This window comes from Octopus sinensis, linkage group LG3 (genome assembly GCF_006345805.1).
Source record: "Octopus sinensis linkage group LG3, ASM634580v1, whole genome shotgun sequence".
NCBI classification, from domain to species: Eukaryota; Metazoa; Mollusca; class Cephalopoda; order Octopoda; family Octopodidae; genus Octopus; species Octopus sinensis.
Genome location: NC_042999.1, coordinates 85,423,184 through 85,438,851, shown reverse-complemented (window position 1 = coordinate 85,438,851; position 15,668 = coordinate 85,423,184). Strand labels below are relative to the sequence as shown.

The 15,668-nt window shown below is 35.7% G+C and overlaps 2 protein-coding genes and 1 long non-coding RNA gene across 4 annotated transcripts in view; 2 read left to right on the top strand and 1 right to left on the bottom strand.

Annotated features, from left to right (window-relative positions):
• The first annotated feature begins 13 nt into the window (after positions 1-13).
• Positions 14-8,432, top strand: LOC115209235 (probable 28S ribosomal protein S25, mitochondrial). 2 transcript variants are annotated; one of them, XM_029777509.2, is made up of 4 exons: positions 14-237; positions 3,475-3,581; positions 5,365-5,452; positions 8,096-8,432. In XM_029777509.2, exons 1-4 carry the CDS (start codon positions 101-103, stop codon positions 8,289-8,291), a joined length of 528 nt encoding a protein of 175 aa, XP_029633369.1. In that variant the 5' UTR covers positions 14-100; the 3' UTR covers positions 8,292-8,432. The 2 variants fall into 2 exon arrangements, with proteins under 2 accessions (XP_029633369.1, XP_029633370.1); XM_029777510.2 differs by lacking the exon at positions 14-237 and adding an exon at positions 1,624-2,392.
• Positions 8,433-9,130: 698 nt separating this feature from the next.
• Positions 9,131-13,995, bottom strand: LOC118762497. The gene is made up of 2 exons (XR_004998254.1): positions 13,907-13,995; positions 9,131-9,534 (listed from the first exon to the last, which is right to left on the bottom strand). It is a non-coding gene; the product is annotated as an uncharacterized LOC118762497 (long non-coding RNA).
• Positions 12,285-15,668, top strand: part of LOC115209677 (X-ray repair cross-complementing protein 5) — a 36,273-nt gene continuing 32,889 nt past the window's right edge. Inside the window, exon 1 of the mRNA XM_029778151.2 lies at positions 12,285-12,629. Coding sequence (XP_029634011.1) covers positions 12,615-12,629 — 15 coding nt within the window. The 5' untranslated portion in view covers positions 12,285-12,614. The remainder of the gene's footprint in view (positions 12,630-15,668) is intronic.

Sequence of the window (15,668 nt, the reverse complement as noted above, 5' to 3'; positions counted from 1 at the left end):
AATCCTTTCAAATTTTGCAACAGTTACCTGTTTTTGATAACATGTCGTTTTAAGTAAATTCGGAGATATTTCCTCGCGTGAGAAATAACATCTTAGAAACATGCCTTTTATGAAAGGTCGTGCTCCTATTCGTAGGACTTTACAATATCTTAAAAATGGGGCACTTGTTTTTAAGAAAAATGTTCAAGTAATGATAATTAATTATAACACAGGACATGCAGCAAGTAAAGGAGCTTAGTAAGTGTTTTGTTGTTGCGTTTAAATCAATGACAACTAATTTCTTTTTTATTGAAACCGTTTATTTTCGCACAATCTCTACTTCACACGCTTGTATTTATGACGATCTTTCGATTCTAGTAAAATTATTGGTTTAGGTTTAATGTATCTTTTTTTTTTTTTTTCTGAGAAAGGTAGATCTTTAAGTTTGGTAAAAGATAATTTAGTTGATATACCACGAGGAAAATATCTAAGAGGTCATAACTTTGTGGGGTTAAACTTCGTGGAACATCGAAGCTTGGATATGTAACAAAACTTATAAATTCTTAATATTAGGCGAAAATATTTTTTACGATAAATTCTTGTATAAGTTTACATCTAATGACCCCGATCTTGTTCCATACACACAAGATTGACTTAAGTATTGACAAATACAAAACGAAAGTGCTCTCAGTTTGAGTTTTAAGGACGTTTCAATTTCTCCGTTTTGAATAGCACCCTTGTTATTCTCTTTTTCGTAAACTTTCTTCGGATTCGTATGTTTTCAATAACGAGATAAATATTTGGAAGAAAAAAGAGAAACAACTCAGAAAACAGTTTTTGAAATTTGTAACCACCCCGCGTCAAGTTTTTGTTTTGAACTTTTATTGAGGATTTCTACGTTTAAAAATACGGAAAAATTAGTTATGAAAAAAAAATCGTTTTCAAAATTGCAGTTTTTTAATGCAGATTAGAGTACTTTTTCACTTTCCTTCTGTGACAATAAAATGAAATATCTTTTTTTTTTTTAATTGAAAAATAGAAATTGTGACTGTGTTTAATAGAGTTTCATAATTAGAAAATCAATGAGTTTAATTTTCAAAGCGGTGCATTGCATAATTGTCTTCAAAAATTTGCAGTACTTGTTTTGGTTACTGAGATCAATTTTGCCTTTCATCCCCCAGGGATGCTTAAAATAAGATACCAGTTAAGTACAGGTATTTTAAGCTTTGTTCCTCTTACAAATATTCCCACAAAGTTGCCTTGCTACCGCCACTCCACTTTAAACTTTAACCTTTATTCAATGAGCTACATTTTATGAACTGCTGCTAAATTATCTTTCTCCATATTTCAATTTTACATTCAAATTACTAATTCGTGTGCTGTTTCTAGTGAACTTTTTGATTTATCACCAAAAAATTTCTGAAGAACATCTTGAGCTTTGTTGTATATTGGGACATTCATTACGCCAATAATAAAAAAACATATGCACTGGTTCAATTTCACCTCTTTATTGTTAGTTGATTGATTAGTTATCTAACTAACCAATTAATCTGCTTTCATGTTTGTTTCAAATCTCTAAGATCTGGAGGAGAGGACACGTTATTAATTTGGTTGGTTAGATAACTAACCAACTGACTAACAAAAAAGAAGTGAAATTGAACCAGTGCATGTGTTATTGTTGGCATAATGACCCTCACAAGATACATCAAGATTTGTTTTAAAACACGAGTTCACATCATGAATCTTGCAAACGAAATTTCGAGCTTTCATGTTGGTAATACTCTGACTCCAGACATATTTATTCCATGATGTTTAGTGACAGTATCCCCCCCCCCCGGCTTACACATAATCATTACTTCATCATCATTGGAATTTATGTGGAGGATATGGTTGAACACTTTGATGGGTGGAAAAATTGTGGGAATGGGTTCAGCTGTTGAATCAGTATTATTATATGGCAGTGAAACACAGACACTGACAAAGAAATTATTGAACAGGTTAGATGGCTGCTACACAAGGATACTACAAACGGCCCTAAATGTGGAATGGTAGTAACATTTGAGAAACAAATGCCTTTATGGAGACCTGCCAAAAGCTAGCAAGATCAGGCCAAGACAGCTGTGACTATCTGGTCGCTGTGTATGCCACCCTGAACTGCAAACATTTGAATTAGTCTTGTGGAATCTACTTCATGGTGATGCTTACCTCGTCACACTTACATTGATAACTTGATTTCAGACACTGGCCTGGAATGTATCCAGGACCAAGAGGTGTGACAAGTGGATTTGGGTTGGAACTCAGCCATAAGAAGAGGAAGGTTATAACACAAGGTGCAACTGAAAAACCTCCCATATTTTATGTGGCCATTGGTGTGGCACCAGTGCAGTTTGGCAGGGATTAATGGTGTTTTCAGGTAGCAAATGTTTTTTTATTTTTTCTTAGTTGCCATCATGGTTTGGACCAGAGCACAATATGCCTTTGCTGTTGAAACATTTATCAAGAATAGTGAAACAGATTTTTTCCCCTTGTACTCTGTAAATGAACATAACTTTGAAGTTTCAAAGCTTTGTATGAACTTTGGAAATTACCTGGGAATGTTTTATTATTAGTACTGGTGTCAGCATTAAGTGTAGAAATTTCAATACTTGTTTCGTTTAGGATTTGTAGCTCTTAGAATTTGGTAGTAGGGCTTGTCAGCACACATGTTTACACAATGTAATGTTATATGAACTTGACATACTAATATAGGTGGTGGTTATCACATTAACAACTAGATGAATGGAAAGCTGGCTGGCTGGATGAGAGAAGTCATTGTTTTCAAGTAATGCTTATTGTTAGATGTTGTACTGGACAGGACATCTGATGAGGAACTACTGAGGTGAAAGAAAGTTCTTTTTTAGGAAACAGTGTGGTTGACAGTTTCTATATTTAGGTGTAGAAGACAGAGAGAATTCTTAAGCTAGTAGAATGCGGATCATTTGTGTTACTACAGACTCTTCATATTTGGTGGGTCTGGCTGTCGACATCTGACACTGAGTGGAGCTCAACATGACATGAAGGCATGGCTGCATTCTGTTTTTTGTTCTGTCTACCTGACTGACCTTTCTGTCCTGATCCTAGATCTTGACCGACTCTTAACTGGTTTGAAAGCAACGATTTTGATTTGTTCGTTTTCTGTTTTTTTATGTTGATGTCATTCATTGAGTTTGCTGTATAGTTGTTGTGTGTGCTATTGGTCAGGCTTTTTTTTTTCATGATGTCATCACTCAGTTTGAAAGATCTGGCTTTTGTTTATGAAGATTTCCCTAATTGGAAAAAAAGTCTCAGTTCAAATTGACACAAAGACCAGCCACAACACACACATATAAGTATTATAGATAATTTTGTTAACATATATTGTTAAATGTCAAATATATAGAAAACCATGATGAAAGCCCTAATGATCTTATTAAATGGTTTTTAATGACTTTATAAATTTTTCTTTTTTATTCAAAGCAACTTTCAATTTTGGCACATTCCACAAATACAGTATAAAAATCCCAAGCTACAAATACTCACTATGAAGAATATGACACCAACACCTTTTATACAGTTCATTTTAGGTAAGATATATTCTATATTTTGCTCATTTCATAAAACGATTTATGATTTTGTTTTTTTTAGACACTGGATCTGGGGGAAGGAGCAGTACCCATGGCCTTCACAAGCCTTTGTGCAATTAATGCTTAAACTGATGCAAGTTGATAGCTTATGGAAGGATACAAAGAGAAAAGGAGTTCTAAAGGCTGACATTGTGGGGAGGAAGGTTTGGGTGTAGAGATTAATGCACAGCTGGATGGTGGTGGTGGGATGCTGGACACAATATAGGTGATGAGTGGAGGAGAAATTAGTGATTTAGGAGAGCTTGAACAGAAGTGGCATGAATACAGTCAGCTCCTAAGGGCATAGGTTATTTGAATTGCAGTAGAAAAGGAAAGGGAGGAGAAAGTATGCTTGTGGACTAGAGACTGTAGTGTGTCTGTGACTTTATACCAATCACTAATTAGCCTGCTTCTTGGTTGTGTTCTAAGATATCTGTTTGTGTACAGCATTCAAGATCTAGGAGCAATACTCTTGTGGGCTTTGTAGCATGTTAGTGGGAGTTGAAGTATTATTGAACCCCGAAGAGAAGAGCCAAGGCAACTAATAATATAGTTTTCATTTATATAGATTCTACTCTATGATTCACATAATCACTCGCTTAAAAAAAGGATGTCGCACATCCTATTTGTAAAACGAAATATATGCAGCCTTTGTGACCCAACTAACCTTCCAGTACATGATGTATTAAACTGATTATATGAATCTAAATTTTCTTCATTAGCCATACCATAACCACTTAAGTGAGCTGTAGAAAACTCTCTCAAATATTGAACTTAAGTTTCTCCCTTGGACTGTTATCTCTTTCTCTTCAAATTTTGTTAATTATCATTAAATTAATTAGTATTGTGCAGCTTACATATTCCTCTACTGCACAAAATGCTTTCTAAAATGACCTAAATATTTAATAGTATTTATAGCAAAAAATCTTTAGCCCCTGAGCAGTTAACTCTCTAAAAGATTCAAATATACCTAGCATTCCATCTCTACTATGACAATTTCATATTCTTCAAACTTCATAGAAATTAAATGTCAAATCACTAATTACCCCAACTTCTTTGCTTCTTGCAACCCAAGTTTGTCATTCTCTAAACCTTACACCAAGAATTAAAAATATTTCTTCATCTGAATACCACCTTGTGGAACTTCTTTCTCTTTCTGTGTATCCTGAAACTTCCAGTATATTGTATTACTTACCCAATTTTTAAATTTCTCACACACCATCTATTCACATTACCTCCCAGCTTTGAGCAGTGCTGAGAGGTGATGTGAATAGATGGTAAAAAGGCAAGTTCTGCATCTACTTCATAGTAGAAGGAAGTTATCTAACTTTAAAAACAGTTGCTCCAGCAGAAGTCATTCTGATCAGGTTTGCATGGAATAAGTTATTGTAAATCAGCCAGAAAACAGTTTTGAAATAAATTACCTTTAATTTACTCATTTTGGGAAATGTGAAAAACTTTTGATCATGCTAAACTTAAAGGAAAATTCAAGTGAATATATTTTCATATTAGATGGCCTAATCAATGGCCTATTAATAGCCTAACATCCAAGAATTGTATATACTTTCACAGCAATAGCTCTGGATAGGTTATTTTTTGGATCAGACATCTTGATTTAAAAGATGAGCAATAATACATCTGGCAACATCCTCAAAGTTAGTATAGAACTTTTTTTTTCCCCAAAATCACAATATATTCATTCTATTGTAATTGTTTCTACTTAGCAATTCTTTTACTTTTACAGATTCTGGTGAAAAAGTTGTTATGGATGTTTACAACAAAGAACAAGAAGAAATTCATGAACACATTAGGAAAATCTTTTGTAAAACCCAGTATGTTTTAATACTTTTTGTTTTTGAAGATTAGTCTAGGTTGAACTTTAAATAATCTTTAATCCTTGTAGAAATTAAAGTGTATATTTGTATCACAACTTAGTCAAAGACCACATATCAGTCAAATGGAATGAGTGAATACAGTGCAGAACTTTGGGTTCTACTATAGCCATGGGTTGACTGAAGCCTTGTTAGTGGGTTTGATTGAGGAAAACTGGAAGAAGCCTTCCATGTATAGATATGGTTGATCTATTCTATTATTGATCTACAGTTTTTCAGAGACAGTAACTTAACCACTTCTGCTGTGCTTTGGCTGTTCCAGAAGAAAGTTCCTTACCTCTTTGCTAATCATGGACATGCCATGAAGGGGAGACGAGTCAATATCTTTGCAACATTTATGGAGTTGCCGGTGGCACGTAAAAAGCACCATCCAAATGTGGCTGATGCCAGTACCCAATGACTGGTTCCCGTGCTGGTGGCACGTAAAAAGCACCATCTGAATGTGGCCAATGACAGTACTCCCTGACTGGCTCCTGGGCGGTGGCACATAAAAAGCACCATCCAAACGTGGCCGATGCCAGTACCCCCTCACTGGCTCCTGTGCTGGTGGCACGTAAAAAGCACTATTTGAATATGACTGATGCCAGGCCTGCCTGACTGGCTCCTATGCTGGTGGTACGTAAAAAGCACTCTCAGAGTGGTTGGCGTTAGGAAGGGCATCCAGCTGTATAAACATTGCTAGATCAGATTGGAGCCTGGTGCAGCCACTGGTTTTCCAGACCGTCCAACCCAAGCCAGCATGGAAAACGGACATTAAACAATGATGATGATGATATATATCCAGGGCTGTGGAGTTGAAACAAAAAATTTCGACTCCAACTCCTGTACTATTGGCACCTCTGACTTCTCTTTATGTAATTAAGGGATTGTGGTCTACATATCTTATAAAGCATATGCATACACTTGTACTTTGAGTAGGCCTATATGTTATAACTAGTTTATATTAAAAAATAAATGAGTTGGAATCCGTGTCAGTATACTTTTACCGACTCCGACTCCAGCTACCCTTTAATTGTTTCTGACTCCAACTCCACGGCTCTGACTCCAACTCCACAGCCTTATATATATCTGCCTCAGGATTTTCTGTAGGGGTTTTCTTTCTTAGTCTTTTTTAAATGCTCAATAAATTACCCTACAAGACAGCAGGGGTGCTAGTCCTTTCCCTCTTACCTTTCAAATTTGTATTGGTCTGGTGCAACAAATGCCACAAGAACAGTAGTTATGGAGTTACCTTCTCTTAGATGAATAGCTAAAGAACAGACTGGCCTCATTTGCCCTGGACCTTTAGGGTATCTTTGAATGACCTTCCAGAAGTAATTTTGGGACATGCTAAGTAACCCATAGCTAAGAATCTGACGTAGTTCTTTTACTTATTATATATTGATTATTCATTTTTATTCTTTTTGTGATCTAGTTATATGTTTTAAAACAATATATATTTTATTTATGATTTGGTTTATGTCTATCATTGTTTGAATTGCATAATTGTGGTTTTTCTCTAATTTATATATTCTACATATGTATACATGATGTGCATGTGTGTGTGCATGTACATGAGGGTGTGTAAGTGTTTGTCTTAAGACAAACAGGTATCTCCATAATATACAGGCGCTTGAGTAAAGCTGAATAGAACTATTTAACACTAATATCTTTGATACTCTGGAACACTCCATTTAATTATTTTATAAAGAGCTACAATGCCTCTTTAATAAATCATGGAAATATAAATTGATGCATTATCAAAGTCAGCCTGAATCAGTTGTGACAATAAAACCTCTGGATATGGAAAAAAAAAAGCTGAGTAGTATATTAAACTAAACATTGCAGACATCTCACCCAAATACTCTTTTATGGAGTGTACAACTTCCAAAAACATTCAAGCTGTATTTATGGATTGCTGTTGAATATTTATGTAACTATTTTAATAGAGCTACTTGAAAAGTGCTAAATGGAGTTATTTAACAACCCATTCTTTTTATTTAAATCTTATAATTATGCATTGATTTTGCACATTTGGATGTGTTGGACAATTCTAGATATTTTTATGTTTGTGTTAGACTTGTTGAGGAGGTATTTTGTAGATTCCAAGAGAGGCAACTCTGATCTGATTAGGAAGCGAAACTTCCATTACTGCAAATCAATAAAAATTGTATACTGATAGTGTAAATAAGCTGTCAAGCCAGAATAAATATATGAGTACATGTATGAAGCAGTGATGGAAAGTATACAAACTTAAGATCATTTCAAATATTTTTGAGAGATATTTGAACATGTAAATGTTTTCCACTGCAGGTTGTCATGGAGAAAAAATTCTTATAGACAAAAAGGTGTTAATAATCTTTACTGATTTACAGTAAAGAAACTTTTCTTCCTGGTCACTTCAGAGTTGCCTCAAGTGAGAATTTTTTTCTCCGTGACAAACTGCAGCGAAAATCCTATACAGGTTCAAATACCTCTCAAATATATTTGAACTAGTTCTAAGTTTGTATACCTTCCATCACTGCTTTGTGCATCTTTTCACATAGAATTACATATTCACTGATTGTACATAGAAGTCTTCATTTATTTCATTTTTTTTTATAGAAATCCCCTTTCTACAGATGCCACAACCAAAGAAAGTAATGTACATCCTGCAAATTTTGGTCATGGTTGCTCTCGTTGGTGTATATGTGAAGTTCCTGGTCAAGTTCCTTGTTCTGGTTTTGTTACAACTCGTCCTGAAGTAATGGGTAAAAATACATGGCAAGTTCTTAAACAGAAAGAAAAAGAGGAAATGTAGAAAATTTGTTGTATATTTTGAATATTTATGTTTGCAAATATTTACCAGTTTTATAGATTTTTCTGAAAGATGAACTTTCAAATCCTGAGGGATTTTAATTTTAAACTCCTAAATAAAGTTTTCACACCAATCATTACTTCATTTATATTATTTTTGAAGAGTTTTGTTTACTTAATAAAATTTATGTTCCATTATATTTTAAGAATAAGAGTAATGTTTTTGCAACAAAATAACTATATAGTATCCTAGGCCAGATAGGTTACAGTCTTCAGTTATTTTGAAGGTGACTTATTTGGAAGTCAAAATCAAAGTAATACATAACAATGTTGCTCTCAATGATTGGCCTAATATATTTCAGAATAAATTGTTTGTAAACCAACATACAATGACGCTGTAATGTTATACTCACAATATAGTGTGGTAGTTCATTTATAGTAGAGCACTAGAGAGTTAAAACGAACCCTATTCCATCAGGAGATGAAGGTGGATGAGAAGAAAGAGTTTTAATTGACTGGTTGCCAGTCACATAAGTGGTAAACATGAATTCATAGTCCCCATTTTAACAAAGAACAAAAACAACCCAATGGATTATTTTTTCTTTTTTACACAAATATCTATGAATTTTGATCCAACCCACTGCAGACCATGTATCTTCTCTGAGACATATCTGTCATTCATAATATCTAACTCAGCTCTACTGTTTAAGATTGTATGTAAGTTTTTTTACTGAAAAGTGGTGTTATGGCCTTTAGTGTAGGTTGGTCTGTGATGGTGACTAAGTTGATAAATGAAAATATGTTTCTTGGGTTGCGTGTAGAAGCAACCGAACAAAATCCATGAACATTTAACAAGATTTTATTATCACACATAAAGACAAACTACATTGCCCTTTTACAGCAATAATTACATACTGAGAGTGAGATACTGCTTGGAGTTTATGGCAAGCTACTGATACAGCAACATGTTGCTTGCCAAGCATAACTGGAAACAATTGTGCTATATTTGTGGTGATGGAGGTTTCTTTCATTTTTCTGTGTCATCTGACTGGTGAAAATGTGTACTGAACAGTTTTATAGGAGACCAGAAGTCAAATTCTAGAATGTTCAAGAAAACTTGTCCACACCATCACTTCATGTTGATTGGTTGGTTAATAGACTGATCATGTGAACTATGGTGGTTTGCTTGTGATGTCTGTTCGTGTATCCAGGGAGTTGGTTTTGAATCACCACTACAGCAGTCCTTCCTAGATCATTACAAAAAAGGCAAAATAGTGAAAAGTGAGAGAAACCAACACAAGTACAAAAAGACAAAAAAAAAAAATACGTGCATTAAATATTGAAAAATTGTTGAAAAAAAAAATGTCCATGCAACAATGAAAAGTTCCTAGAAAATGCAAAGTTCTGCAGTAACTATAAAATGAAAACATTTTTTTTTGTGGTAATAAAAATATTTGTGAGTGTACCCAGCTAGCCAATGTACACTTCCACTTTTGATTACCCTGTCAGTATGAAGTGCACTATTGTTGGATAATGCATTTTTATGTGTGGATTGTTTGGGTATGGCAATACAGGAGTATTGTACTAGGGGAGTAGACTTGATGAAAGTCTGCTTAAGTTGATTGACATTGACCCCCTGAATGTTAAAACCATATACTTTGGTTTATCTTTGAACACACTGTGCAGGCCAGAATAAACTCTCTGTAAGAGATGCTTAACTGCATACAAATTAGGTCAGTTCAGGTATTGATATTGGATGCTACAAAAGTTGTAATTGATTGTGACCTTGATATTAACAGAGGTAAGTCTGCCATGTAATTGCACAGCTGATGAACATAGTTGGTAGGTTCATGTTGAGTAGAACCTAGTTGGTAGGTTCATGTAGCTAATAACAATTGACCAGGCAGTGTCAGTGCCAAACCCAACAGTAATTCTGCCAATGAGTAACTTTTGAGACACTTGGGGAGAATGTGTTTGCTGGACCATTGACAAAGAAGATTTGACACTGCTCTTCACAGCATGCTGTCCACTCCTATCTAGATTGTGCCTTCCTCATCCACCGTCGTGGAGGTCTTCCGAATGGTCGTTTCCGCTCACGTGGGTACCATTCAACAACTGCGCAGGTCCACCAATTATTGGTGAGCCGGGCGATGTGTCCAGCCCATCTAAACTTGCTGCGTGTATATTCTATGATGACATCTCACATGTCAGACTTCTGTCTGATGACCTCATTACTGATATGCTCTCTCAACGAGATTCGAAGCATTGACCTCTCCATGGCTCTTTGAGCTGTTACCAATCTCTGCTCTTCTCTCTTTGTTGCAGACCATGTTTCACTACCATATAACACTGCAGGTAGAACTGTGCTACTGATGAGATTGGTGTGAGTGGTCCTGTCCAACCTTCCCTTGAGCACATCCCTTATGCCATTAAACACCTTCCATCGAGCCCTTACCCTCCGTGAGATCTCCTTTACGATGTCTTGGCACATATTCACTTCCTGTCCCAGGTAGACATATTCCTTTACCTCCTCTATTTCATCACTGCTGACCACCATTCAACCTGTTGGTACGTTGTTGGACTGCATGAACTTCGTTTTCATGTATTTCATCTTGAGACCTACTGCAGAGCTTTTGATGTCAAGCTCCGTCAGCATGGTCTGAAGCTGATCCGTGGTCCCAGCGATGATTATGATGTCATCAGTGAAATGGAGATGGGTGAGTAGCTCACCATTGATGTTGACACCACCTTGCCAGTTGATGCCTCTGCTGATCTGCTTGAGATATATGGTGAAAAGTTTTGGAGTGATCGCATCTCCTTGCTTCCTCCCTTCTTGGCCAGCACTCATATGGGGGATGACAGCAGAGCTATGTTGGTGGTACATCCGGAATTTGCATTCCTGAGCAGTTGCACATATTGTGCCTCCACTCCTTGCCTCTGCAGTGAGTTCATCACCACGTTGGTTTCGACAATGTTGAAGGCCTTCTCATAGTCTACAAATGCAATGCGAAGAGTCAGCTTGTACTCATTCGCTCGCTCAAGTAGTTGTGTTAAAGTAAATATATGGTCCATCGTGCTGTAGTTCTTCCAGAAGCTGGCTTGCTCCTTCGGTTGTTGTTTGTCGAGATGATGTGACAACCTGTTCATAATTATCTTTGTGAACAGCTTGTACACGTGAGACAGCAGGCATATGGATCGGTAGTTCTTTAGATCTTCCCTATCATACTTCTTATATAGCAGAATGGTATTTGACTCTTTCCACTGCGAGGGAATTCTTCCCTCATCTACATGTGTGAATTGCTTGGCAAGGATTTTCCAGAGCTGCTTTCTGCCTGACTTTAACACCTCAGTTGTGATATCTGTGCCGGTGGCATGTAAAATGCACCATCTGAACGTGGCATGTAAAATGCACCATCTGAACGTGGCCGATGCCAGCGCCGCCTTGACTGGCTTCCGTGCTGGTGGCACGTAAAAAGCACCAACCGATTGTGGCCGCTGCCAGCTACCCCTGGCACGTAAAAAGCACTCACTACACTCACGGAGTGGTTGGCGTTAAAAAGGGCATCCAGCTGTAGAAACACTGCCAGATCAGACTGGAGCCTGGTGCAGCCTCTTGGCTTCCCAGAACCCGGTCGAACCGTCCAACCTGTGCTAGCACAGAAAACAGATGTTAAACGATGATGCTGATGATATATAATATATTTACAGGAGCCCCCCTCCCTTTTCGAGTACGGAGATTCTGATTCTGCAAAAAAAAAAAAAAAAAAAAAAAAAGGCATTTTAAAATTTTTATTCCCCCCACAATTCTTCAGTTTTCATTTTTTTTCAGAAATTTTACTTTAGAATCATAATCTCCATATTTTTCTACGTGTTTCGCAAAAAAAAAAAAAAAAAAAATTCTGGGGGGCGGGAATTAAAATTTTAAAATGTCGTTTTTTTTTGTAGAATCAGAATCTGACTCTGCAGACTGCGATTAAAATTTTATTCTTTCTGGTCAACCCGGTAGCAAGTGATATACAACCCGGTAGTTGAGTACCCTTGCTCTACAGGACCTCATAGCGAATGGTCCTAGCATTTGTAAAGCTGGTCCTGTTCATTGAGTGACACTGTCGTGACCAGGATTGCGATGTGTACATCATCGATATATTAAATTACTTAGATTGTGATGTATACATTGCATCATCAGTATATTAAAACATCTTCTTATATTGATTGTGGTGTGCACAAGTTCCGACACGTTCATTGCTTCGAAATTGTTAGTCACCTACACATCGTGAATATTACGAAACCGGAAACAAATTAAGACTTAGTTAATATATCTGTCAGAATGGCGTACAACAAGGTATGTATTAAATAAGTACAATCTTATAAATTGTGATTTTATTCCGGTGCAGGTTCCCATGCTTAAAAATTAGCAACTATGTGCGAAGTAAAGAATATATTCTTCTATTTTAGGAAACCTGGCTTAAAGAAAGTAGTTTTTAACGAGTAAATGGAATTTTTTTAAAGACAGTCTCTTCTTTCATTCAATACAAAACCATTTGAAACTAAATATTGAGATTGAATGACTTATAATTTTATAAGCTAAATATAGTTTCGCGTAAGTGTGTATATGAAGCAAAAAGTACTTAAATTAATCAGTACTAATTTGTTTCTGAATATATCAGTTCGAATTCTAGTTTTTATATTTGCTTCATGAAAGTTTGTTTGGTGATACTTTTTTTCTTAGTGCCATGAAAGTATTTTTTATGCTAGCTGTGTTGTTGTTTAACCCTTTTCAACCCCTAGGAACACGGAAACTTTCAACTCTTTGCCCTACTGTTATTGCTATGTAACCACATCTCTCTCTTATTATAACGATAAATTACCACTTGTAATATTAATTCATCCTTTCAAATCTACGTTTGTACCAATTGTTTGTTATTATTTATGACCAAAGTGGATCAGTTGTTAGTGTTTTAATTTTAGTTCCAAAAGAGTAAATAATAATTTTGAAGAAAAAATATAAATGTTGTTACACTGGAATTCTGCTTTAAGCATCCGATATAAGCTCTCATAACTTTTTTATTCTAGGGAATTTTCAGAAAAGTGGAAATAAGTGTCCTTCACACGAGAATTCATACGATTATGAAAAAAAATTTTGTTTTTTAATTTTCGGACAATCGGAATGTTTTTGCTTAAATCCCAGCATCAGACCATTAAATGTGTTTATGGGGAGAAAATAGTGAAAAACATCAGTACATGTCAGAGTGACAAAGAAACGAGGACGGTATCAGATGGTTGTGAGATGTGCTAAAAATAACAGCTAAACTTTGTTTTGTTTTTGTACAGTCGTATGAATTCCTGTCTGTAGAACACAAATTCATTAACGTTTTCTGAAAATTTCTTAAAATAAAAAAAAAAAAAGAAGCTATACGGAGTTATATGGGGTGTTTAAACTGGAATTCCACCCATTATCCTAAGTACTTCTTTTGGGCATTCCTTTAGAGTAGGGCCAGAAATTACCTAGTGTGCCAAAAATCGTGATTTCTTCGGATCTGTATGTTTTAAGTAGTTAAAAGAGAGTTGTTTGTTGGAAATGCCTGTATAATTTTGAAGAATCGTAATCTGGTAATTTACCTCGTAATCTTAGATGTTTAGAACATAAAACCAGAAAAAAAGAATTTTAAGCGCCAAAGCGTACGGCGCGGGAGACAAAAATTCCTCTCCTCGCTATTTTTTTTTTATTAATTCGTAATCTACGTAAAGATTCGAAGAAATTACGGTTTTTGGCGCGCTAGATAATTTCCGACTCTATGTATGACATAGGCAAGCGTTTCTCTCCCCTTTAAATAATTCTTTCTCTCACTCCGTATTGTCGATTTCGCGCTCTGACCGTACAGATTATATTCCACAGAATCAAGTTTTTTTTTTTTTTTTTTAATAAAGAGTTTAAATTTACATTTATCTGTGATCAAAGGTGTTCTAACCGTCCCGTCAAGTTTTTTTCTTTTATGTCAGGGACTATATTGTCCAGTGTACCCTTTATTAAATAGGTTGTGATTCTTTATTATCTTTTATTGTACTAACAATGAGACTTTACAAATCCAAAACCGAAGAAAACACAAACATGAGCGAAGAAAGAAAGAAAAAAAAAAGGATGGAAGGAAAAGAGGAAGAAAAAAAAAAAAGAATTGGGAAAGTTGGCGGATCTTTTCGGTTTGAACGGCAGTTTTTCTAGCGGTGTCATATGAAATTGTCACCCATAATTATGACCCTAGTATCGATCTATTGCATTTCAATCTGTTTTAGGGTTACGGTTGGTTAGGGGTGGGGGGAAGGGTATCTTTTTTTTGGCGTAACTTCGGTATGTGTACCGGTGTAAGTACCGGATACATTTCAAGAAAGTGTTTTTTTTTATATATGGGGGGATAGGGGTGGGAGAAAAGGGTTTCTGTTATCTTCAGAAATGTAAACAAAATCACGTGTGTATCTATACCGAAGCATCGCCTTGTTTTTTCTTCACAAATGTAAATAAACCCAATCTGTTTCTTAAACGAGGGACTTATTTATACGGCACAGAATTTTTTTTTTACCTCAATACACGTCATTGATTGGTTGAAATTGAAGAAAAAACAACAAATATCTTACAAACCATAGAATTTTCTCAATAAAGCCAAGAGAAAAAGATGTCTTATAAACACATTCTACCAATATACGAACTTTAAAATTTTTTAATTACCTAGAAATTATGTTAAAAACTGCCGTTGAAACCGAAAAGATCCGGCAAATATATTATTGTTTAGCCCCCAAGTCAGCCATGAACATGCAAATCTAGAATCAAAGGCGTTCCAACAATGGGCATCCTGCCCTAATTGGAAAATAAATTTTGCATAATCGTCAGATTTTCAGGAATGTATTACTTCCGTAAAGCAAGTGATTCCTGTATATTATAATCCTCATTACTTTAACATCCAGTTTTCCATAGATTAGACAGAATTTGTTGAGTCAAATTTTCTACACCCAAATGTCCTACCTGTTGCCAACCCTCATCTGTTTCCAAGCATAATAAGTTTTCCTGCTATGTCTGACATATTTTCATCGAAGATTGGGAACACTGGACACTGAAAGGTGGAAGTGCTTGTTTATAATTGTCATGCAATATCAAAATGATACTGCATGCATTAACACATGTGCTAACATATATGATGGACTTTTTTTTTCGCTTTCTGCTTACCAAATCAAGGCTTTGGTCAGCCTGGAACTATAGTAGAAGACATTTGCCCAATTGCTGCACAGTTGGACTGAAGTTGAAACCACATGGCTGGGAGGAAAACCTCTTGACCACATGACAATATATTGCAGGTATGGCTGTGTGATAAGAACTTTTCTTCTCAACCAC